Source organism: Eumetopias jubatus, unplaced genomic scaffold, assembly GCF_037043125.1.
Source record: "Eumetopias jubatus isolate StellerSeaLion01/CBP00866 unplaced genomic scaffold, mEumJub1_p1.0 scaffold_7, whole genome shotgun sequence".
Taxonomy (NCBI): Eukaryota; Metazoa; Chordata; class Mammalia; order Carnivora; family Otariidae; genus Eumetopias; species Eumetopias jubatus.
In genome coordinates, this window is record NW_028274813.1 from 113,787,729 (window position 1) to 113,814,314 (window position 26,586).

A 26,586-nucleotide genomic window follows, 5' to 3' on the forward strand; every position below is an offset into this window, starting at 1 on the left:
TTTTGTTTGTTGTTTTTATTTTTTTTAAAGATTTTATTTATTTGAGAGAGAGCATGAGCTGGAGGAGGGGCAGAAGGAGAAGCAGACTCCCTGCTGAGTGGGGAGCCCAATGCGGGGCTCAATTCCAGGACCCTGGGATCATGACCTGGGCCAAAGACAGACCCTTAACTGACTGAGCCACCAGGCTATTTTTATTTTTTTAAGTAATCTCTGCACCCAATGTGGGGCTCAAACTTAGAACCTTGAGATCAAGAGTTACATGCTTTACTAAGCCAGTCTGGTGCCCCTGTTTGTTTTTTAGATTCCACAAATGAGATCATACAGTATTTGTCTCTCTGTCCAACTTATTTCACTTAGCATAATGCCTTCTCAGGGCTCTATCCATGTTGTTGCAAATGGCAAGATTTCATTCTTTTTATGACTGAATAGTATTCTATTCTATATATATATGCCATATTTTCTTTATCCATTCATCCATCGATGGACACTTAGTTTTTCCATATCTTGGCTATTGTAAATAATGCTGCGGTGAACATGGGGGGTGGTGCATATATCTTTTCAGATTAGTGTTTTCATTGTCTTTGGATAAATACCCAGAAGTGGAATTGCTGGATCATACAGAAGTTCTATTTTTAATTTTTTGAGGAAAACTCTATACTGTTCTTCATAGTGGCTGCACCAGTTTGCATCCCCACACAAGGGTTCTTTCCTCCACATCCTTGCCAACACTTGTTATTTCTTGTCTTTTTGAGAATAGCCATTCTAACAGGTGTAAGGTGGAAATCTCACTATGGTTTTGATTTGCATTTCCCTGATTAGTGATTTGAGCACCTTTTCATGTGCCTATTGGCCATCTGTACGCCTTCTTTGGAAAATTGTCTATTAGGGTCCTCTATCCATTGTTTTTTCTTTAATTAGAGAGAGTGTGAATGAGAGGGGAGGGGCAGAGAGAGGAGAGAGAGAATCTCAAGCAGGCCCCTAGCTCAACATGGAGCCCAACACAGGGCTCGATCCCACGACCCTGAGATCATGACCTGAGCTGAAATCAAGAATTGGACACTTAACCGAGTCACCCAGGCACCCCATTTTCTGTCCACTTTTATTTATTTATTTTTAAAGATTTTATTTATTTGACAGAGACACAGCGAGAGAAGGAACACAAGCAGGGGGAGTGGGAGAGGGAGAAGCAGGTTTCCCGTGGAGCGGGGAGCTTGATGCGGGGCTTGATCCCAGGACCCTGGGATCATGACCTGAGCTGAAGGCAGACGCTTAACAAGACTGAGCCACCCAGGGGCCCCTGTCCACTTTTAAATCAGATATTTTTTCTTTTTCTTTTTTTTAAACAGAGGCATCATGTAACTTTTATTTTACATGTCCATGCTAATCTTCTCTGTATCGTTCCAATTTTAGTATATGTGCTGCCGAAACAAGCACAGATATTTCTTTCTTTCTTTCTTTCTTTGCTATTGAGCTGTATGAGTTCTTCATATATTTCAGGTATTCACCCATTGTCAGATAAAATATTTGCAAAGATTTCTCTCATTCAATAGGTTGCCTTTTCATTTTGTTGGTTTTCTTTGCTGTTCAGCTTTTTAAAAGTTTTTTTTTTTAATTTTAGAGAGCACACACACACACACACGCATGAGCAGGAGGAGGGGCAGAGGGAGGAGAGAATGTCAAGCTGACTCCCTGCTGAGCGTGGAGCCCAACACAGGGCTCGATCTCACGATCCTGAGATCATGACCCGAGCCGAAATCAAGAGTCAGATGCCTAACTGACTGAGCCACCCAGGAACCTGCTGTTCTGCTTTTTAGTTTGATGTAGTTCCATTTATTTTAGCTTTTGTCGCCTTTGCTTTTGGAGTCAGATCCAAAAATCATCAACAAGACCAGTGTCAAGGAGCTTACTGCCAATATTTTCTTCTAGGAGTTTTATAGTTTCAGGTCTTACATTCAAGTCTTTAATCCATTTTGAGTTAATTTTTGTGTATGGTGTAAGATAGTAGTCTGGTTTCATTCTTTTGAGTGTGGCTGTCCAGTTTTTCTCAACACCATTTATTGAAGAGATTGTCCTTTCCTCACGCTATGTATATTCTTGTCTCCTTTGTTGTAAATTAGTTGACCATACATATGTGGGTTTATTTCTGGGCTCTCTATTCTGTTCTATTGACCTAGGATGTTTTTATGCCAATACCATACTGTTTTGATTACTAGAGCTTTGAAATATAGTTTGAAATCAGGGAGCAGGTTGCCTCCAACTTTGTTCTTTCTCAAGATTGCTTTAGCTAGGAGCACCTGGGTGGCTCAGTTGTTAAGCATCTGCCTTCGGCTCAGGTCATGATCCCAGGGTCCTGGGATCGAGCCCTACGTCGGGCTCCCTGCTCCGCAGGAAGCCTGCTTCTCCCTCCCCCACTCCCTCTGCTTGTGTTCCCTCTCTTGCTGTGTCTCTGTCAAATAAATAAATAAAATCTTTAAAAAAAAAGATTGCTCTGGCTATTCAGGGTCTTTTGTGGTTTCATACTTATTTTAAGATGTTCTTTCTGTGAAAAATGCCGTTGGGATCTTGGGAGGGATTGCACTGAATCTATAGATTGCTTTGGGTAGTATGTACATTTTAACAATAGTCTTTCAATCCATGAGCATGATATATCTTTCCATTTGTGTCTTATTCAATTTCTTTCGTTAATGTCTTACAGTTTTCAGAAAGTTTTCACCTTTATTCCTAGGTATTTTGTTTTTGAAGCAATTGTAAATGGGATTTCTTTCTGATAGTTGTTAGTGTATAGAAACAACAGATTTTTGTATATTGATTTTGTATCCTGCAACTTTACCAAAATCATTCATTAGTTCTAGCAGATTTTGTTGGGAGTCTTTAGGATTATCTATATATAATAGATCATCTTAAAATAGTGACAGTTTTACTTCTACTTTCCCATATGGATGCCTTTTATTATTGGTCTGGCTAGGACTTCCAATACTGTGTTGAATAAAAGTAGAGTGGACAGCCTTTTACGAAGAGGGCGCCGAAGGCTAAGAAGGAAGCCCCTGCCCCTCCCAAAGCCGAAGCCAAAGCAAAGGCTTTGAAGGCCAAGAAAGCGGTGCTGAAAGGCCTCCGCAGTCACAAAAAAAAAGAAAATCCACACGTCACCTACGTTCCGACGACCCAAGACACTGCGTCTGCGGAGGCAGCCCAAATATCCTCGAAAGAGTGCCCCTGGGAGAAACAAGCTTGATCACTATGCCATCATCAAGTTCCTCCTGACCACTGAGTCAGCCATGAAGAAAACAGAAGACAACACACTTGTGTTCATTGTGGATGTCAAGGCCAATAAGCACCAGATCAAACAGGCTGTGAAGAAGCTCTACGACATTGACGTGGCCAAGGTCAACACCTTGATCAGGCCTGATGGAGAGAAGGCATATGTTCGACTGGCTCCTGACTATGATGCTTTGGATGTTGCCAACAAAATTGGAATCATCTAAACTGAGCTGGCTAAATCTAAATTAAATTTTTTTCACCAAAAAAAAAAAAAAGTAGAGTGGACATCCTTGTTCCTGATCTTACTTTCAGCTTTTCACTTTTGAGTGTGATGTTACCTGCAGGCTTGTCATATATGGCCTTTGTTATGTTGAGGTACGTTCACTCTAGACACTTTGTTGCAGTTTTATCATATATAGATCTTGAATTTTGTCAGATGCTTTTCCTGCATCTGTTGAGATGATCACATAGTTGTTTTTTTTTTTTTTAGATTTTTATTTATTTATTGAGAGAGAGAGAAAGAATGGTAGAGAGAGAGCATGAGAGGGAAGAGGGTCAGAGGGAGTAGACTCCCTGCTGAGCAGGGAACCCCATGCGGGACTCAATCCTGGGACTCCAGGATCATGACCTGAGCCGAAGGCAGTTGCTTAACCAACTGAACCACCCAGGCACCCCGATGATCACATAGTTTTTATCCTTAATTTGTTACTGTGGTGTATCACCTTGATTGTGATTTGCAGACATCGAATCTCCTTGCATCCCTGGAATAAATCTCACTTGATTGTGGAACATGATCCTTTTAACGTATTCTTAAATTGCTAATTTTTTTTTAAAGATTTTATTTATTTGACAGAGACAGAGACAGCGAGAGCAGGAACACAAGCAGGGGGAGTGGGGGAGGGAGAAGCAGGCTTCCCGTTGAGCAGGGAGCCCTATGTGGGACTCAATCCGAGGACTCTGGGATCATGACTTGAGCCGAAGGCAGCTGCTTAACGACTGAGCCACTGAGGCGCCCAGTTTGCTAATATTTTGTTGAGGATTTCTGCATCATGTTCATCGAGAGTTAATTTTTCCATCCATGAGCATGGTATATCTTTCCACTGTGTCTTATTCAATTCAATCCTGCTACTTCCCTCTGAAACTCTTTTCACATCTCACAGGTTTCAGATTCTAACCTTTGACTTCTCCCATTATTGGTAGAGTAGATAACTGCATGATCTGCGGGTCATTGTGGGGTCCCAGGTCACCAGCTCCTTTCATCTCCACATTAATTCATGTCACTTCCTTCCAGGGAAGGTTTATTTCCCAATCCTCACAACATCCTTATGTGGCACTATCATACCCATTTCACATGTGTAAGGAAAGTGAAGTGAGGGTCAGAGGGATTAACTGATCTGCCAAAGACCACAAAGTTGTAAAGGTGAGAGTTGAATCCTTATCTGCTTCAAAAGCCTGTCCAGTTTTTGTACCGGTCAGGTGTGTGCGTTTAATGTATAGACTGAATTTTACCCACCCCAACCCCCATTCATATATTTAAGCTCTAACCCCCCAGTGTACCAGTTGAGAGATAAAGCCTTTAAGTAATTGAATGAGGTCATAAGGGTGGGGCCCTAATCCAATAGGACTGGTATCCTTATTAGGAAGAGACACCAGGGATGTACGCAGAGAAAAAAGCCCCATTTCTTCATTTTATTATTACATTATTGTCTCCCATCAGCTGATGGGTAAATATACAAAGATGCTAGGACATACTGACATCACACCCGTCTTGAGGGGATCTAACCGGAATTTCACATCATCTGTGTAGTATTCTTTATAATTTTTATTTATTTATTTATTTATTTATTTATTTTACAGGGAGAGACACAGCAAGAGAGGGAACACAAGCAGGGGAGTGGGAGAGGGAGAAGCAGGCTCCCCACTGAGCAGGGAGCCCGATGCGGGGCTCGATCCCAGGACCCTGGGATCATGACCTGAGCCAAAGGCAGACGCTTAACGACTGATTTTTTTTTTTTAAGATTTTATTTATTTATTTGAGAGAGAGAATGAGAGATAGAGAGCACGAGAGGGAAGAGGGTCAGAGGGAGAAGCAAACTCCCCGCTGAGCAGGGAGCCCGATGTGGGACTCGATCCCGGACTCCAGGATCATGACCTGAGCCGAAGGCAGTCGCTTAACCAACTGAGCCACCCAGGTGCCCACGACTGATATTTTTTAAAAAAGTTCTTATTTATTTGAGAGACAGCATGAGCAGAGGGAGGGGCAAAGGGAGAGGGAGAAGCACACTCCCCAGTGAGTGTGGAGCCCAAGGCTGGGCTGGATCCCAGGGCCCTAAGATCATGACCTGGGCTGAAGTCAGACACTTCACCAACTGAGCCACCCAGGCGCCCCTTTTTAATTTTTTTAAGTAATCTCTACACCTAATGTGGGGCTCAAACTCACAACCCTGAGAGCCACACACTACTGACTGAGCCAGCCAGGCACCCCTCATCTGTAGTATTCTTGCCAAAAATGTTTAACTGGATTTTAATCATGAGGAAACAAACAAGAGTGCAGATTGTAAGGCATTCTACACCACCACTGGCCTGGACTCTTCAGAAAAATGGGACTGTATGTATCTTACGGCAAACTTCTTGAAATAAGTATTAACAGTATTGTGGTAATGTAGGAAGAGAAAGTCCTTATTTTAAGATATCTGCTTACATATTTAGGGGTAAAATGCCATGTCTGCAATTTACTTTCAAATGGTTGAGTTAGGGGCACCTGGGTGGCTCAGTTGTTAAGGGTCTGCCTTCAGCTCAGGTCATGATCTCAGGGTCCTGGGATGGAGCCCCGCATCGGGCTCCCTGCTCAGTGGAGGGCCTGCTTTTCCCTCTCCCACTCCCCCTGCTTGTGTTCCCTCGCTTGCTGTCTCTGTCAAATAAATAAAATCTTAAAAAAAAAAATGGTTGAGGAAAAAAGTGTATATATACTAGGAATAAAACAAATGTAGCAAACAATTAGTTTTTAATTTTTAAAAATAAAGAATAAGGAAAGAAAAAGCTCGAGACCCCATTCTGTTAGGGTAGAAGCCCCTTCCATCATCAAGCTGTGGAAGCATATTTTTCTTTAAATTGTGAACATTAATTATTGTCTACTTCTTTTAGGCAGAACTAGGGTCCATTAAGCTAAAAGATAAACTATTTTCTCCAGCACAGTAATCAATCAAATTTGACTTATAGACAGTGGGGGAATTGACGTGACAAAACAGGCATTTGATAGGAATAAGAGATTTATTAGTCACCTCTGCCTCTTAGTAATAGTCCTATGATTCAGAAGTTTGCTTGCTTTGAAATTAATTTCCATTATTTTAGAATAGGGGTTGACAAACTTTTCCTGTAAATGGTCAGATAGAAAATATTTTTGACCTTGTGGACTTGTGGATATCTATCCCACCTACTCAGCTCTGCCACAGTACTGCAAAAGCAGCCATAGAAACTGCACGGTACAAATGTACTTAATGCCACTGAACTACACACTTAAAAATGGCTAAGATGGCAAATTTTGTGTTTTTAACCACAATTTTTTAAAAACTCAAGAAACAGGGGAGCCTGGGTGGTGCAGTCAGTTAGGCATCTGACTTCTGGTTTCAGCTCAGGTTGTGATTTCAGAATCCTGAGATCAAGCACCATGCTCAGCAGGGAGTCCACCTCAAGACTCCCTCTGCTCCTCCCCGCTGCACTTGCACTCCACTCTCTCAAATAAATAAAATCTTTTAAAAAAAAGATTTTATTTATTTGAGAGAATGAATGAGAGAGAGAGAGAGCACATGAGATGGGGGAGGGTCAGAGAGAGAAGCAGACTCCCCGCCGAGCAGGGAGCCCGATGCAGGACTCGATCCCGGGACTCCAGGATCATGACCTGAGCCGAAGGCAGCCGCCCAACCAACTGAGCCACCCAGGCACCCATAAATAAATCTTAAAAAACAAAACAAAACAAGAAACCTTAATGGGACGCCTGGGTGGCTCAGTTGGTTAAGCGTCTGCCTTCAGCTGAGGTCATGATCCCTGCTCAGTGGGGAGTCTGCTTCTCCCTCTGCTGGCCGCTCCCCCTGCTTGTGCGCGCTCTCTCCCTCTCTCTCTGACAAATAAATCTTTTTAAAGATTTTATTTGACAGAGAGAGACACAGAGAGAGAGAGAGAACACAAGCAGGGGGAGTGGGAGAGGGAAAAGCAGGCTCCCCGCTGAGCAGGGAGCCTGATGTGGGGTTCGAGCCCAGGACCCTGGGATCATGACCTGAGCCGAAGGCAGACACTTAACGACTGAGCCACCCAGGCACCCCTAAATAAATCAATCTTAAAAAAAACTTAAAAAATAAAAACTCAAAAAGCAGCCATAGATAATATGCAAACGAATATGTGGCAGTGTTCCAACTTGCTTATGGGCAATGATTTTGAATTTCATATAACTTTCTGTCACAAAATCTTTTTTTGATTTCCAACCATTTAAAAATGTACAAAACAACTCTTAGCTTGTGGGCAGGAGAAAGACAGGTGATGGCCTTTGGCCCAAGGGCTATAGTTTGCCACCCTTCTCTTGGAGATAAAGAAGATACACAATTAGAGCAATTTTTTTTTAAAGTTTTATTTATTTATTTGACAAGAGAGAGGGCACAAGCAGGGGGAGCAGCAGAGGGAGAGGGGGAAGCAGGCTCTCTGCTGAGCAGGGAGCCCAATGCAGGCCTGGATCATGCCCTGAGCCAAAGGCAGATGCTTAACCAACTGAACCATCCAGGAGCCCCATTGAGAGCAATTTAAAAGGCAGTGCTCATTTCTGCAGTCTAAGGTACTGTTGTAACAAACTTTAAGGGGCCTAAAAGTTAGCATTTACAATAAACTTTTAGCACCCATCTGTTTCTAGTAGCACAAATGACTTAGGCAAAAACAAAATTTAGAAATCTCAACAGAACTTAAGATGTAACGTAAACAGGGGTGCCTGGGTGGCTCAGTCGCTAAGCGTCTGCCTTCGGCTCAGGTCATGATCCCAGGGTCCTGGGATCGAGCCCACACTGGGCTCCCTGCTCAGCGGGAGGCCTGCTTCTCCCTCTCCCGCTACCCCTGCTTGTGTTCCTGCTTTAGCTGTCTCTGTCAAATAAATAAATAAAATTTTCCAAAAAAAAAGTAAACAGTAACTTCCAGCTAGCTACCAATTCTTTCCAGCTCCATACGAAATCTCCAGTATATTAAAAAAATGCCAACACTTTAACACCATCTTTCCAATTACCCTCTTGTGACTTTTTTTTTTCCTTAAGATTTTTGTCTGTCAGAACAAGAGAGCGAGCAAGCACAAGTAGAGGGATCAGCAGGCAGAGGGAGAAGCAGGCTCCCCGCTGAGCAAGGAGCCCATTGTGGGACTCGATCCCAGGACCCTGAGATCATGACCTGAGCCTAAGGCAGACACTTAACCAAGCCACCCAGGTGTCCCAGGACTTCATTATTCTTCAGGACTCCTCCCTCCTGCCTCAGTTGCCTAGAATCACTTCTTCACCACCTCTAATTCAGCCACAAGTTCATTAATAAGTCATCACCCAAGCTGAAACACCCAAACCATGGAATATCATGCCCCATTAAAAAGCAGGAGACAGATGTGTATTAATTGATATAGAAAACTGTCTACAATAGTATAGACCTAGCAAAGGGGAGATAAACAGGTTTGTAAAACAGCATGCAAAAGTATTACACATGCACAAAGGAGAAATGTCTGGAAAGATGGTCATCAGAATACTAGTAGTGGTTGTAACTGGGTGGGGAATTTCAGGGGTGTTTTTTTTTTTTTTAAGTGTTTTATTTATTTATTCATGAGAGTCAGAGACAGAGAGAGAGGCAGAGGCAGAAGCAGGCTCCCCGCCTAGCAGGGAGCCCGATGCGGGACTCGATCCCAGGACCCTGGGATCATGACCTGAGCTGAAGGCAGACGCTTAACCATCTGAGCCACCCAGGCGCCCCTCAGGTGTGTTTTATTCTTGTACTTTTATTGTTTCACGAACATGTATCATCTTTAAAATGAGAAGAGCGCCTGGGTGGTTCAGTCAGTTAAGCATCCGCTCTTGATTTTGGCTTGGGTCATGATCTCAGGGTTTTGAGATCCAGCCCCATGTCAGTTCAGCGCTGGGCCTGCTTGAGATTCTCTCTCCCTCACCCCGGACTTGTGTATTCTCTCTTGTGCTTTCCCTCCTCTCTCAAAAATAAATAAATAAACACATACATACATACACACACACACAAATAAAATAGAGAAAACCCAGTAAAGATATTTTTATTTTAAGGAAAAAAAGACCACCACCAAAAATTCCTTAAAAAAACAAAAGTTTAAGACTTTATTGTAGTTGTGCTTAAATATACTTTGGAGATATTCCAAAATATTTATTTACAGATGAAATGACATGATACCTGAGATTTAATTCAAAATATTTGGAGGGGCACCTGGGTGGCTCAAGTTGGTTAAGCCGCTGACTCTTGATTTTGGCTCAGGTCATGATCTCAGGGTTTTGAGATTGAGCCCTGCATCGGGCTCTGCACTCAGCAGGGAGCCTGCTTGAAGATTCTTTCTCCCTCTGCTCCCCCTTCCCACTCTCTCTAATAAATAGATCTTCAAAATATTTGGAGTGGCGGTAAATGAGGATATAGATGAAAAGTGAGGCCATGTACTGATAATTGCTGTAGTAATGTTTGACGTTTTCTATAAAAGTTACTCCTCTTTCCCTCTCAATGTACCTGCTCCTGCAATTTCAGCCATTAGCCTACTTTACATTTGCCTCCAAATGGTCTTCCTTAGAAATCTCCCTTTTTGCTGTTTCAAACATTAAATTCTTTAGTCTTAGGCTCTTTTCAGAACTCTAGGCCTATCCTACCCACTGATGCCTGTAATTTGACAGGTCCAGAATCAAATGTAGTATTTTTTTTTTTTTTAAGATTTTAAGTAATCTCTACACCTAACTTGGGGCTCAAACTCACAACCCTGGGATCAAGAGTCATGTGCTCCATTAACTGAGCAGGCCAGGGGCCCCAAATGCAGTACTTTCTGAACCAAGCTCCTCTTTTGCTGACTCCAACTGTCCCACAAATGGTACCATCATTGAAATCTGTAAAATGGCCCTCCTAAGAGTTCTCATTCCCTCACTGATTTAGTAACTAAACCTAAATAATGTGATTCTCAGTCATCTCTTCCCATTTCTACAGCCACCACCCTGATTTAAAATCCTTAAGTTATAACTACACCAGATAACTTCCTAAATTGTGATCCTAACTCCAATTTCTTCAGGCTCCAAATCTGTTTCTCCTATTTACTGCTCTATTATCAATACCTGGCACAACACTTGGTATATAGTAGGTATTCAATAAACGTGGCGTGAAAACCATCATAGCACTCATTTCTTACCCTTGTAGATAGTTGTAAATCTATGTTTCCTCCTCAGGCCCCTCCTATGATCTTAAGAGCAGAAATCACTTCCATCATTTTGCATTCCTACTATAAGGTAAGAGCCCATGATACTGACATGGTCCTTTTTCAGCTAGTAATAATCTGGGGAATTGAAAAAGCAGATTTAAAGGTGATTATATATGCACATAGGGGAACTGTCAAAAAAAAAAAATCCCTCCTCCCCAGTGGTACAAAGGCCAAACATGTCATATAATAAGTAAAATTACCTTTTAGATAAACCTGTGGATAAACAAATACCCCAAATCCTTTAGACTTCAACTTAAATATCATTTCCTCTCTCACAGTACCCATATGTATGTTCACAAAACTTTAAAAATCTCTGCCATGATGTCCTTATATAGGTGATTCTTCTGTTTATATCCCCCCACCCCATCTCTAGGATTTGGGAGGCACACCTACGATGATGTCATCCCTAGGGGGAAGCAACCTGAAGAGAATCTGGAAGAAAACAGAGCAGTGTGAATGGGACATTATCCACCCTACAGAAGGATCAAACCTAAGAACATACCTATCAGCTACATAATTAAAGAGATGTATGTGGCTGTTTTAGTTTATTTACATTTCTACTTCTTAAAAAAGGTGAGGAGGACTTTTTGGTAGGGAACCAGTCTTTAATAAAAGGTTATTTGTATTGATACCTTACCAAAACTGATTTTACTAACATTTCCTTACTTCGCTTTAAAAGACATCTAAACCTCAACCTAGTATTAATCCTATTCCCCTGACGCTGCAGTCTGAATGACTATACTAGAAGTCACTCAGACCTGGAAGCTCTTTCTCCAACAGCTGGTCTCCAATAATATGGGACTCCTAAACTAAGATGGGATTTATGTATTCTATTAATTCTCTCAAGAAGTAAACCCATTTCTTTAGTTCTTGAAGCACTGAAAATCTATCATATAGATTTTCATATATCAAATACATCAGTATTTGATGTCCAAGGCTAATACTGCACTGCTAGAGAAGAACAGGTAGGAAGGAAAAGGTCACTAAGAGAAGCTGGTACCACATACCACATCCTCAAGACTATCTCAATAACCACTTTTAAATTTATTTCATGTGAGATGGTTTCCAGAGAATTAAGGCAGTTTTCTCAGCACATGGTGGCAACAAAACCATGAAATCAGTGGCTTTATGAGGGCTCATTTTCTGCTTTTCAAAGCAAACACATGGAACAATACCTAATTTCAGTTCAAACTCATTTCCCTTTTATTCAAGTCCAAGTTACCATTACATGGTTTGGTACTCAATAAAGGAAAACTTGTTCAAATAAGGTAATATGTTATCATCAGTATTTCCAGGTGATTGTTTACAATCAAGTAGCATTACGAATAAATCCTTGAGAAGCCCATCTGTAAGAGAAAACATGAAGAATTAGCCAGAAAATAAAGGAAAGGTAGAAGTCTTACTAAGAATAACCTTCTTTATAGTAACAGCCCAGAGAAATCACTGCCTCTGTGTAGCCTTTTCTGTTCTGACTTAATCCTGCCTATAGCTAACTCACAAGGGACTAGCTCTGTGGCTTTTTTGTTGTTTATATGCCTAGTACTTACTGGGGTGGTACTCTTTTCCAATCATAAAAGTGCTAGGGAGTTGCCCTTAAAATTTTTTTTTTAAAGAAGTATGTCATCACAGCTAGAATATATCCTACGTAACAAAGATCTTCTGGACTCCTTGGAATACAACTTGATAAAATAAAAATTAAGCTGAAGTGTTTATAGATATCCTTGTAAGAGTCCATTATGAAATATGAACCACACACAAGAGCTTCAAAAATATAAGGAGGAAATCTTCTATTCTGAATGCCTAGTTTCTCACAGAAATCATTAGTATACACATTAAAAAAAAACCTTTCATGTATTACAAAGATGAGCTAAACGACTTCAGGGAGGTGGTGGTGGTATGGGGGTGGACAAAGATAAAATTAAGACTCCTGCTCCAGAGCAATCTTTAACCAGGCTCACTGGACCTTTATCTTGTGAGGGATCTGCTATCAAGCTCCTTCAGTAATTTTGGGTGCACTTTTTTTTTAAATTTTATTTTATTATGTTAGGGCGCCTGGGTGGCTCAGTTGGTTAAGCGACTGCCTTCGGCTCAGGTCATGATCCTGGAGTCCCGGGATCGAGTCCCGCATCGGGCTCCCTGCTCGGCGGGGAGTCTGCTTCTCCCTCTGGCCCTCTTCCCTCTCGTGCTCTCTATCTCTCATTCTCTCTCTCTCAAATAAATAAATAAAATCTTTAAAAAAAAAAAATTTTATTTTATTATGTTAATCACCATACATTACACCATTAGTTTTTGATGTAGTGTTCCATGATTGTTTGCGTATAATACCCAGTGATCCATTCAGTATGTGCCCTCTTTATTTAATACCCATCACCAGGCTAACCCATCACCTCACCTCCCTCCCCTCTAGAACTCTCAGTTTGTTTCTCAGAGTCCATAGTCTCTCATGGTTCATCTCCCCCTCCGATTTCCCCCTCTTCATTTTTCCCTTCCTAGTATCTTCTTCTTTTTTTTTAACATATCATGTATTATTTGTTTCAGAGGTACAGGTCTGTGATTCATCAGTCTTACACAATTCACAGCACTCACTGTAGCACATACCCTTCCCAGTGTCCATCACCCAGCTACCCCATTGGGTGCACTTTTATTGAAACTTTTATAAGATATTTCAGTTCCACTATTTTAAAAATGAATGTCCTCTTACTCTTAGGAAGCAAATCCTCTAAGCCTCATTGTTTACCAATGAGAAATGAATATAGCCTTAGTAAATGCCTACACAGGATGTGTGGCATAGTAAGAGCAATGGACTCTGGGGCTGGGCTGCCTGGCTTTAAGTGTGGGTGCCAGTACTAGCTATATGACCTTGGACAAGGTGCCTCAGTTTCCTCATTAATAAAATATTAAAATGGGAATAATAATAATAATAGTAACTACCTCAAGGAATGGTTTATGAGGGTTAAATGAGTTAATATTTATAGAGCACTTAAAACAGTGCCTGACATAGAGTTATATACACTATATGTGTTTAAATAAAATAAAAACAAGTCACTGCTTACATATTTTGTTTTACAAAGGATTTTCTGCACACTCCTCACTACCTAGAAAGTCTTGTGGCTGGTTCTATTACCTGCCTTCCCACAGAGAACAGGTATCATGTAAGTTTTTATTATCAGTGAACATTTACTGACTGTTAAATTCTAACGTGGGCACACAAAAATGAATGCATCAAATTAATAAAACCATGTTAAAATAAACAGATGTATAAAACCTTGTATGATGAACACCTTGTATGCAGTGGACTACCTTTAGTTTGGGTGAGGTAAAAGGGATGGAATTTTATGTTTGAAATATTTTATATAGATTTTTAAATAAGGAGGCTTCCTCTTGCCTTTACACCAGTAAGAGAACAATTATAATTAGAAATGACAATTCTAGTTCCTTAAACTTACCATCATTAGTACTCTCTAAATCTTTATGTTCATGGCCTCTAAGGAGGCCATTAAAAGGTCTTACTCTGAGAAATCGAAATGTCATTTACTCCCTACTCCCTGGATTCATTTCCTGCCTTATTCAGTGGCGTGTTGCTTACCCATGGGGTTTATACTTTGTCAAGGCCCAGTTCCTCTGGAGTGGAGATTCCCAGTTCATTTAAAGTTGGTCTAAGTTCTTGGATGACATAGGGGTAGATTTCCTTATGAGGTCCTGCTTTGTCCTGATGGCAAAAAAAATATTTACATTTATCTCTCTGAAAAGCTGTCTCTATTAAAAAAATGAATTTGAGAATGCTTTTAATTACATATGCAGAGGTTAGTAGCAGAGAATACACGTCACCTATTTTTTAGTAGCAAAGAATACACGTCACCTATTTTTAACATATTAGTTCAACAAATAGAACTTACGTAGGCACTATTCAAAGTAGGTTTTTAGGCACCCCGAGAATAACTAAGACTGTTAGATTATATCCAGAAAAAAAAAAACCAAACCAAACCATTTTAAAACCTCAAGTTACTAGAAAAGGTGGTGATGACAGAATTTTGTGAAGATAATTAAACATGCCCAGCAGCAACAGGAATAATTAAGTTAACACAAGAAAAGTTTTAAACCTGCTTCCAATTTGAGATGGTAACTGAATTAAATACTGGTGCTGAATGGATTGATAGCCTACAGAACCCTTAATTATCTTACCCACTGTAGATAAAGTAATGTCACACTTCCCCTCTTACAGACTTGAATTTCTTTCTTATAGACCATGTCCCTTTGTGGAGAGCTATACTTAAAGAATACTTATTTCCACGGCAAAAGAGTTTTGACAAATACTCACCATAATAATATAATTATACCTACATTTTCACAAGCTTCCTCAGGGACAAATATTAAAAAGTCAAACGGGGGGCCCTGGGTAGCTCAGTCAGTTAAGCGCCTACCTTTGGCTCAGGATGCAATCCCAGGGCTCTGGGATCAAGCCCCATGTCAGGCTCCCTGCTCAGCAGAGTGTGCTTCTCCCTCTCCCTCTGCTTCTCCCACCCCTACTCGTGCCTCTCTCTCTCTCAAATAAGTGAAATCTTCAAAAAAGTCAAATGGACTAAGAAAGTGCCAAGCTGCTATTCTTCTGCCTTTATTTTATTTTTTTTAAAGATTTTATTTATTTATTTGAGAGAGAGAGAATGAGAGATAGAGAGCACGAGAGGGAAGAGGGTCAGAGGGAGAAGCAGACTCCCTGCTGAGCAGGGAGCCCGATGTGGGACTCGATCCAGGGACTCCAGGATCATGACCTGAGCCGAAGGCAGTCGCTTAACCAACTGAGCCACCCAGGCGCCCAACAAGCATTTTTTAAAACCTTGCATAAATTCTGCCAAACTGCTCTCCAGAAAGATTGCAATTGCAATGCACATCTCCTACAGCTATAAGAACTAATTTTAGGTATTTTAACAAATTCAAAAACACAGGATATGCTGATACCTAACAATAGCCCACCCACATCCAGAACAACTTTAGCAGTGATATTTCACTGACCTTAACAACCTCTAGGATGCGAACTGCACTAGCAAAATCATTTAACCGTCTGCATGCCCGTAAAGCAGCATCAATGATTTTGGGTTCTGGAACCAGATCATAACCAACGAGCGTGTTCATCCCTGTCAAAATAAAAAGACAAGCCATATCAACCTGGAATATCCTCATATAAACTACAATTTAATTATCTACATTTTTACTGGAATCATAGACGTGTGGTCTTGTCTTTTTGAACCTCTATTCTCTTGTCTATAAAATTAGAGAATCTACTTTTAACAAATTCTAGATAGTAAGATCACAGTGGATCTTCCACAGTGAACTAGTGGAAAGAACTATGCAGTAGCATGCAGACTGAAGATAAACAAAACAAAAAACCCCAAAAAACAAAAAGAAAAAAAAAACCACAAGAGTTTTCTTAAATGCTAATAACTATTTTCATATTAGCTGGCTTCTTTTCAAACAAGAGGGTCATTTTCAACTCACATCCTTAACTCTTAGCACAACGTATATACTTTGGTTGCTTTAAAATAGATTTGATTGGAAAATAATCTAAAAACAACCCGAGAATTGCTTAAGCAAAGTTAATGAAGCCCAAATGAGGACATTACAGAGATATAGAGAAGCATTAGTGCACATTCAACCAGAAAATGACTGGGCATGATTACTTTCAGCTCTGCACAAAATGACACAACATAAAATTTAAGATTCTCTTAATGGGAATGCAGAATTACTGTTCTTTTCATTACTGCTACTGAAGATTATTCAGTAAGAATCTTCCTGGTTGCGGCAAAATAAGAGTCATTATTATATTACTGCAGATGAGTCTGAAGCACTTAGGTGTCCTGCTTTTAGTTATTTTAATATAAACAAAAGACACAGTGACTACTATGCTAGAATATAGTCAGAGGCTGAACTCTTGGTCTGAGATAAATTACGTACACTTAAAATTAGTTATCTACTTGACTAATAGACTGGTTATCATTAATGTTACCTACTCATGTTCAGTGCATATCTGCAAATTAGGAAAAACAACTTCTAGGTTACTTAGACTGAACACTAATTCAGGGCAAGACAAATCATAATTAGAATAAAAATAACAAAAACCCAAACTAATACCAAGAGTTGGGGGAGAACCAAATGTCTACTTGCTTAACTTATCTAAAAGGTACAAAACTGTTAACTCTTGCTCATACTGATCTATCATTATAGCAGTGATTTTCAATAGGGTGATTTTGTCCCCCAGCAGACATTTTTGGTTGTCACATGGGGGTTGGTGTGGGGTGAGATGGTGGTTTGCACCTAGTAGGTTGAAGCCAAGGATGCAGCTAAACATCCTACAATGCAAAGGACAGCCCGGCAACAAAGAATTATCTGGCCCAAAAAGTCAATTGTGACTGCTTTATAAGAAACACTATGAAGGCTATAAACTTTCCCAACTGCAAGTTGCATGACAATACCTAGTTTACATGAGGCATATTTTCAAAATAGCTGCTTTCAAAAGAGTAGTGAAAGACTACAAAGAAGTTGCCAATTCTATGCCAAAGTAAACAAATATGCCTATGTTCCAATTACCTTTACGCAATTCCCAGGCATCAATATCTGGCTTGTTGAAGTATGTCACCCAGCGAGCATCAAACTCCTCATCTGTCTCATGTGACCCATGGGAGTAGCAGCGAAGTGACTGGACGGCTACAATGAAGAAAGAACAATGTCTTCAATGGACAGGAAGAAATAATACTTGACGTATCCTGTCAATACATTAAGGTTATTTGTTTGCTTTCTTTTTTTAAATTGTGTTAAAATACGTACAACATCAAATTTACCATCTTAACCACTTTTAAGTGTACAGCTCAGGGGTGTTAAATATATTCAATGCATTAAATTCTGAATCAACTATATTTATCATGGTAGGAAAATTACTCAGCAGGTCAAGTAAAACAAATCTTATGTATTGATATGAAAAAAAATCTTAAAAACGAAGCAAAGAAAAGCAAGTAGAACAAAAAGTACTATGCATTTGTTTTTTTAAAGATTTTATTTATTTATTTGTCAGAGATAGATAGTACAAGCAGGGGGAGTGGCAGGCAGAGGGAGAAGCGGTGCGGCACTTAGGGGGGCATGGGTGGCTCACTCCGTTAAGCGTCTGCCTTCGGCTCAGGTCATGATCCCAGGGGCCTGGGATAGAGCCCCGTGTCGGGCTCCCTGCTCTGCACGAAGCCTGCTTCTCCCTCTCCCACTCCCCCTGCTTGTGTTCCTGCTCTGGCTATCTCTGTCAAATAAATAAAATACTTTAAAAATAAATAAATAAATAAATAAATAAATAAATAAAAATCTTAAAAAAAAAAAAAAGACCCCGATGCAGGAGTCAATCCCAGGACCCTGGGATCATGACCTGAGCTAAAGAAATGCTTAATCAACTGAGCCACCCAGGCATCCCATTATGTATGTATGTTCACTTTTTCCCCCTAATGTGTAATTCTTAAAAGTGATCATCTTTGGAAGGAAAAACTATTTCTTTGTATACTTCCATAATGTCTGAATTTTTATGATAAGCACAGTATTAATTCCTAGTTTTAAAAAAATGTCCATTCCAGTTCTTAAGCAAATTTATAAGATGTATTTTTGATAAATTAAAAAGAAATCTTATGCTTGCCATTAAATTATATTCCAAAATAAATTACACAACCTGACAAAGCAACAGTAATTTATTTATTTATTTTTTTTTTTTTAAAGATTTTTATTTATTCATTTGTGACAGAGACAGAAACAGAACAAGCAGGGGGAGAGGCAGAGGGAGAGGGAGAAGCAGACTCCCTGCTGAACAAGGAGCCCGATGCGGAACTCGATCCCAGGACTCTGGGATCACGACCTGAGCTGAAGGCAGACGCTTAACCATCTGAGCCACCCAGGCGCCCCAAAGCAACAGTAATTTAAAAAATTGTTTTATCAAACTATAGTCCCCTCCCTGCAAATTCTGATAAATCCCCTAAGAGGAAACATACCCTCTCACTTACACCCGATGAAAAAAACTGCTCTGTAAGATACCTAAGAAGTGACAGTATTAAATATAACATTATATATAAACAACAACAACACAGGACACACTGGGGAAAGGACAGTCTAATAAATGGTGTTGGGAAAACTGGACAACTACATACAAAAGAATGAAATGGGACCACTTTCTTACACCATACGCAAAAATAAACTCAAATGGAATAAAACCCAAATATAAGACTGGAAACCATAAAATTCCTAGAAGAAAACATAGGCAATAAGTTCTTGGACATCAATCTGAGCAGTATTTTTTTGGATCTGTCTCCTCAGAGAAGGGCAACAAAACCAAAGATAAACAAATGGGATTGTATAAAACTAAAAAGCTTTTGCACAGTGAAGGAAACCATCAACAAAAGGAAAAGGCGGGTTGCCTGGGTGGCTCAGTTGTTAAGCGTCTGCCTTCGGCTCTGGTCATGGGATTGGCTTGGGTCATGGGACAGAGCCCCTCTTCGGACTCCCTGCTCAGCGGGGAAGCCTGCTTTTCCCTCTCCCACTCCCCCTGCTTGTGTTTCCTCTCTTGCTGTGCCTCTCTCTGTCAAACGAATAAATAAAATCTTAAAAAAAAAAAAAAGGAAAAGACGACCTACTGAATGGGGAAAAATATCTGCAAATGATAAAACTGGTAAGGGTTTAATATCCAAAATATATAAAGAACTCACACAACTCAGTATCAAAAGAGCAATCCAATTAAAAATGGGCAGAGGACCTGAATAGACATTTCTCCAAAGAAGATATACAAATGGCCAACAGACACATGAAAAGATGCTCAACATCACTAACCATCAAGGAAATGCAAATCAAAATCACTATGAGAGGGGCACCTGGGTGGCTCAGTCGTTAAGCATCTGCCTCTGGCTCAGGTCATGATCCCAGGGTCCTGGGATCGAGCCCCACATCGGGCTCCCTGCTCAGCGGGAAGCCTGCTTCTCCCTCTCCCACTCCCCCTGCTTGTGTTCCCTCTCTCACTGTGCCTCTCTCTGTCAAATAAATAAATAAAATCTTTAAAAAAAAAAAAAAAAAAACAAAATCACTATGAGATATTACCTTACACCTGTCAGAATGGCTATTATCAAAAAGGCAAGAAATAACAAGTGTTGGTGAGGATGTGGCCAAAAGGGAACCCTTGTGCACTGTTGGTGGGAATGCAAACTGGTGCACCGACTATGCAAACAGTATGGAGGTTCCTCAAAATATTAAAAATAGAACTTCCATATGATCCAACAATTTCACTTCCGGGTATTTACCCAAAGAAAACAAAAACACTAATTCAAAAAGATACATGCACCCCTACGTTCATCGCAGCATTATCTACAACAGCCAAAACGTGGAAGCAAACTAAGTGTCCATAAATAGATAAAAGGATAAAGAAGATGTGGTACGTATATATACAATAGAATACTACTTAGCCATAAAAAAGAATGAAATCTTGCCATTTATGACAACATGGATGGACCTAGAGTATTATGGTAAATGAAAGGAGCAGGAGAAAGACAAATACCATAAGGATTTCACTTGTATATGGAATCTAAAAGATAAACAAAAACAAAACGAGACTCATATACAGAGAACAATCTGGTGATTGCCAGAGGGAAGGGAGCGTGGGGGGTGGGCAAATAGAGATAAAAAAAAAAAAACCAAAAACAAAAACAAGACTTCTGCTCCCTATACGGGGCGGCTGGGGCTGGCAGCTCCCTATACGGGGCTGTTCATTTGGTTGAACAACCGACTCATGATTTCAGCTCAGGTCATGATCTCAGGGTCCTGGGATGGAGCCCTGAATCCCCTGAGTCCCGTGACCCGTGTATGGCTCCAAGCTCAGCAGGGAGTCTGCTTGAGATTCTCTCTGATTCTCTTCCTCTGCCCCTTCCCCACTCGTGCTCTTTCAAATAAAGAAATAAATCTTTTTTTTTTTTTTAAGATTTTATTTCTTTGTCAAAGAGAGAGCACGCACACAAGCAGGGGGGAGTGGCAGGGAGAGGGAGAAGCAGACTCTCCGCTGAGCAAGGAGCCCAATGCAGCACTTGATCCCAGGATCCTGGGATGGAGGGGAAGGTGGGAAGGAAGGGGAAGGGGGAAAAAGAGGGGGAGGGGAGAGGGAGGAGGGAGAAGGAGAAGGAGAAAAGGAGTCGCATGCTCTACGGACTGTGCCAGCCTGGGACCCCTACCCTATACATCCTTAATGCAATAACTGACAGGAGAAAGAGCAGAGAAAAAAGAAAGAAAACAGAAAAAGATGAAAAGGTGAAAGACTAGCCAATTCTGGAAATGGACTGTTACTGCTACATCAAGTGAAAAGATTCTCATTTAAATTACCATTTGAGCCTGGAGCCAAATACCTGCCATTAGTCACAGAGGACCAAAACACAAGTTCCAATCTTCCCAGAGACATAAATTATCTCCATTATCCAAGCCCAGAATGAAGAACATGTGTATGAACGGGCTGGAATTGGCCATGCTTTAATTTCTATGACAAGAAAAAATAATGTATCTCTAGACTTCGTAAGTACAAACATTTAATCATCAAAAGTATGTGGATGTTTAATAATGCTTACAAGACTAATATTCACATTTAATATATCAGAAAGTATAGGTAACAACAACCTTCTAACCCACTGTTACCAAAAATTGATAAGCTACCTTTTTCAGAAACTAAAATTATCCTTAGCTTAGGGGTAGGTGGTTGGCTCAGTAGGAAGAGCATGTGACTCTCAATCTCAAGGACAAGAGTTCGAGCCCCCCGTTTAGTGTAGAGATAAGTAAATAATTTTTTTAGAATACTGAAAGCACAGTATAAAATGTTATAATCAGTTTGGAAGACTGTTTAATGCTTTCTTTTCTTTTCCTAAAGATTTTATTTATTTGTCAGAGAAGAGAGAGAAAGAGCATAAGCAGGGGGAGCGGCAGGCAGAGGGAGCAGCAGGCTCCTGCGGGGCTCGATCCTAGGACCCTGGGATCAATCCGCAGAGCCACCCAGGCATCCCTTTAGTGCTTTCTTATCAAGTTAAACACACACCTACCATACCGCCCAATAAATCCACTTCTAAGTGTTTACCCAAGAAAAATGAAATAATATGTATTCCTTCCCAGAGGTAATTATTACATGTACCTTTTCTACCACCCAGAAAAGTGCTTATTAATACCCATTTCCTTTAGCTTACTGCTGGGCATGATTTCACTAGACGACTAGCAGCTTTGTTTTGTTTTCTAACCAAAGATAAAGATGACCAGCAACTACAAATCCTAGGCAAGGAGAATGATGGGTCACCTTCAATAATTTGTTCACTTTCCTTCTGGAAGTACCAAATTACAAACTGGTTCTATTACCATAAAACCTTTTATGAAACAACTATTTATAATACCAAGCATGCACTGGGAACATACATCCCCCTTCCAGCATGGCAAAATCAGACTCTCCCACATGGTTTAAATTGTATTACTAACGGTGGCGCCTGGGTGGCTCAGTCGTTAAGCGTCTGCCTTCGGCTAAGATCATGATCCCAGGGTCCTGGGAACGAGCCCCACATTGGGCTCTCTGCTCAGCGGGAAGCCTGCTTCTCCCTCTCGCACTCCCCCTGCTTGTGTTCCCTCTCTCACTGTGTCTCTCTCTGTCAAATAAATAAACAAAATCTTAAAAAAAGGGGCGCCTGGGTGGCTCAGTTGGTTAAGCGACTGCCTTCGGCTCAGGTCATGATCCTGGAGTCCCGGGATGGAGCCCTGCATTGGGCTCCCTGCTCAGCAGGGAGTCTGCTTCTCCCTCTGACCCTCTTCCCTCTCGTGCTCTCTCTCATTCTCTCTTTCTCAAATAAATAAATAAAATCTTTAAAAAAATAAAATCTTAAAAAAATTGTATTACTTACTTCAGTAAGGGGTAGGAGTAGGATCTATTCTCCTAGCTGTGCACATGTCCATCATATATTTAACATTTTGATTTTTAGGTGAACTATATAGGCATTCTCTTTCTCCCCTACCAACCCAACTTAGCATTTTCACTTAGGTCTGAGGTTTGCAAGGCGAAGTATTTTGAAAACAACAGCTCAGTGCTTTCATACAACCTGAAGGTTCCAGAGTAGGAAAGAGAAGTGTGTGAAAAGGGACATTTCTATAAACTCAATCTAAAAGCTTTAACACTACTTTTTGGTATTCAGTTAAGCACTCTGTTAAAAAAACAAAACAGGGCGCCTGGGTGGCTCAGATGGTTAAACGTCTGCCTTCGGCTCAGGTCATGGTCCCAGGGTCCTGAGATCAAGCCCCACATCAGGCTCCCTGCTCAGCAGAAAGCCTGCTTCTCCCTCTCCCACTGTCCCTCCCCCTTGCTCATGCTCGCTCTCTCTCAAATAAACAAATAAAATCTTTTTTTTTAAAGACTTTATTTATTTATCTGACAGAGAGAGACACAGTGAGAGGGAACACAAGCAGGGGGAGTGGGAGAGGGAGAAGCAGGCTTCCCACGGGAACAGGGAGCCCGATGTGGGGTTTGATCCCAGGACCCTGGGACCATGACCTGAGCCGAAGGCAGATGCCTAACGACTGAGCCACCCAGGCATCCCCCCAAAATAAAATCTTTACAAACAACAACAAACAACCAAAAACCTAACATACTTAGAAAAATTAATCCCTTTCGTTTAAATTTAATCAGATAGCTTTCCACTTAGTAACTAATCGGCTCGGATAAAGCCCCCCAAATGGACATATTGGTGTTGGTAATTCTAGGAGAAAGGGAAAGAAATGAATAATGCAGAGGGCACATGAACAAGCTCAAAGGCAGGATGGTTGAGATGCAAGCCTGAAGAGCAGCCATGGACTTTGGGGCCCAAAGTCTGGAAATCTAGAAGTGTAGGAGTAGTTCAGAAAAGAAGGTTGGAAGGTGATTAGAAAGTGCTACCTAAATTCAGCCCTATGGCAAGAAAGGGAAAGAGAAAACTTCTCCCATTCTTCCTGGGTTATCAGGGTTAGGATGTAGGAGCCAGGATTAAGTTTTATTAAGAGTTAACTAAAGAATTTAACCACTATTTTAAAATATTTTAATTCAGCAGTTATTGGAAAACAATGTTTCAAGTTGGAGGCTTCTGGAATTTGGGTTGTCACTTAACTAGAGCCAACTTGAGGCCCCTCAGGTTAACCCTTCCAGAGTTCTCCCTCTCTTTTTTTAAAGATTTTATTTATTTGACAGAAAGAGAGCAGAAGCAGGGGGAACAGCAAGCAGAGGGAGAAGCAGGCTCGCTGCTGAGCAGGGAGCTCCATGCCGGACTTGATCACAGGGATCATGACCTGAGCTGAAGGCAGACGCTTAACCAACTGAGCCACCCAGGCACCCCTCAAAGCTCTCTTTCAAGGATACTCTCATTTGGCCTTGAATAGCCTCATCCAAAAACTTTTATTCTTTTTGACTTTCAATTTATAAAACCTGTTCAGTTTTAAATGGATAACAAACCCTAACCTGTAATTTGCAAAAATGAAATCCACTATAATAAAGCCAATACATATTTAAACATTTGTGCCAGGCAAGATGCTAAGAGTTACATTATTTCATTTAAGCCTCACAACTACCAAAGATCCTGATTTTAGAGATAAGGCAACTGAGTTTTATTGTTAACATGTCCAAGGTCACACAACTAGAAAGTAGCTGACACAAATGTAACCAACACTACCTCCTTGTAGCAAATATTTACCTCTATGGGACAAACATCTGAAATAAAGATTTTTGTTTTAAATTAGACCCAAGAGTGGAAAGAGAACGCCTAGGAGATAAACCAACATGTTCAAACTTATTAAGAGGAATCCCCTTAATCTACAGTGTGCCAAAATTCTCTGCCTTTTCCCCAGCCTGCCACAAAATGCAGCAGTGCTTTTGAAGAGGTCAGAAGAACTCCCCAAAAGCTATCTATATGAAAAAATTGTAGCATTTTAGCATTTAGATAAGGAAAAAACAACAAAAAAATAAAATTTGACAAACATCAGGATGGGCCAAAAATAACTAAAGCTAAGAAACTGAAACAGTTCCACCACTAGTAAAGGAATCAGTTTCCCAAGACTGGCCTCAATTTCCTCCTTTATAAAATAAGACCGTCTTCACGAAGTGCATGCCAGCCTTACTGTTCTATGATGAATGAATAAGAGAAACACATTTCTTAGGTTCTGAAGGGTCTAGTTATAACACTCAAGAGTCAAGAGAACAACCTTATTAGTTTTGAGTTTGTGTTCATACGTTTAAATCTGCGTGCTTAGGGCCTAAATTTCACATTGCAGCATATACCAGCACCACGGACCAATATCAAAGTGCAGTTACACTAACTAAAGGTACGGTGCTGGAAACAAAATCTCCCCAAACACATAGGGGGAAGGCACAGTAAGAAAGAGTAAGCAGCAGCACAACTCATACTCCAGCAGTCAGGTTTCCGACTGGAAGCAAAAAAATAAATAAAATAAAATAAAGCTTCCCTTAGGTCTGTAGAACCCAGTATTCCTGAGTCTGTGGGACCCAATTTTCGGAAGAGTTATATTCTTATTCTAAGACCTATCAATATTCAGGTTCTCTTCCAGACCTCAAGAAACAATCATACATGGAGATCTATCGTAAAAATGGAAGGATTGGAACATGGCACAGCAGTCTCTTAAAACGACAGAACGGTCCGTCTTTGAAGGTGACATACAAAACGCTGAGAATGACCCGATAAAAAAGTATACTGTGTCCCACAAGGAAGCATTTGGTGTCCGCATAAGACGATATGGGTGTCCGGGTTTCCGGAAGGGCCACCCCTGCCCCTACACCGATCGCGACGCGCCGGGCGGCTCAATGTCACCTTCGCCGACGCGCTGTAGGCCGGCGGCGGACACTCCCAGTCAGGCGGCTGCAGGGGTCAGCGCCGGGGCACGGTCACGGCCCGGGGACCGAAGGGGGTCCAGTGGGCGCGGGAGGCGCGCTGCGCCCCTTCCCTGGGGCCCACAGCAGGTCCACACCTGATCGGTCCGCGGTGCCCGCACCAGGAAGTCGCGCTGGCGGAGCACCCGGGGGCCGCGTCTTCGAGTCCCCCGTAAGTGGAGGTGGCGGGGAGGGCGGCCAGCGGTCACCAGGTTCGTCCGCCCGCCGGCAGGACAGGGGCTAGGCCGCGGGGCAAGCCTGCCCTCGAGTGGCGGCGGGGGACCAGGTCACCGCAAGGACACGCGGGCGCTAGCAGTGGCGGCGGGGGCCTTACCGGCGGCGGGGCCGGGGACCGGGGTTGAGTACAGGAGGCCTCGAGGGCTAGCACGGGCGGCTGCGGCTGTGGCTACAGCGCAACGGCGGAGAGCGGCGCCCAGCATGACGGCGATGGCGGCGCGCAGTCCAAGGCTGAAGAGAAGCCGGGTGTGAACTCACGGGCCGCTCCGGAGCTCGCGGGGGCCGGACTCACGCACTGACGCACGGCGGGAGGAGCGTGAGGTCCCGCCCACCGCGGCGCTCGCGCCTTGGAGGACGGGGGCACCACGCGGACGCTGGCGGGCTACGGCGGCGCGCTAAGGACAAACCATTTCCACGCGGTGCCCGCCTCTCCCCGCCCTGCCCCGCCCCGCCCCACCCCACCCAGTGTCTGGTTGCAGCTTCGGTGGAGCCAGGATGCAAGGTCGATGAACTGCCCCGCGGGGGACTGTATTGTGGTTCAAGTCCGGCTCGAGAAACGATTCCATCAACCCAAAATGGGAGGAATAAGGGGCTCCTGGCGGGCTCAGTCGGTAAAGCAGGTGATTGTTGAACTCGGGGTCGTGAGTTGGAGCCCCATGTTGGTCTTAGAGATTACTTAAGGAAA

General features: G+C 41.8%; 1 protein-coding gene and 1 pseudogene across 1 annotated transcript; both read right to left on the reverse strand.

Moving 5' to 3' along the window:
- Positions 1–1,340: 1,340 nt before the first annotated feature.
- Positions 1,341–1,434, reverse strand: LOC114206605 (U6 spliceosomal RNA; annotated as a pseudogene).
- A 10,486-nt stretch (positions 1,435–11,920) lies between these two features.
- COX5A (cytochrome c oxidase subunit 5A) lies at positions 11,921–26,190 on the reverse strand. Its single transcript, XM_028100373.2, has 5 exons — positions 25,999–26,190; positions 17,324–17,440; positions 15,752–15,873; positions 14,328–14,450; positions 11,921–12,087 (listed from the first exon to the last, which is right to left on the reverse strand). Exons 1-4 carry the CDS (start codon positions 26,102–26,104, stop codon positions 14,337–14,339), a joined length of 459 nt encoding a protein of 152 aa, XP_027956174.1. The 5' UTR covers positions 26,105–26,190; the 3' UTR covers positions 11,921–12,087; positions 14,328–14,336.
- Positions 26,191–26,586: the final 396 nt, after the last annotated feature.

Bases quoted from the DNA above. Each gene is read 5' to 3' on its own strand.
- COX5A (XM_028100373.2), bottom strand. From the start codon at position 26,104: ATGCTGGGCGCCGCTCTCCGCCGTTGCGCTGTAGCCACAGCCGCAGCC. The intron at 17,441-25,998 runs GTAAGGCCCCCG...TCTTCATTGTAG, and splicing joins GGTCCCCGGCCCCGCCGCCG to CCGTCCAGTCACTTCGCTGC. The intron at 15,874-17,323 runs GTAATTGGAACA...TTATTTTGACAG, and splicing joins TGCCTGGGAATTGCGTAAAG to GGATGAACACGCTCGTTGGT.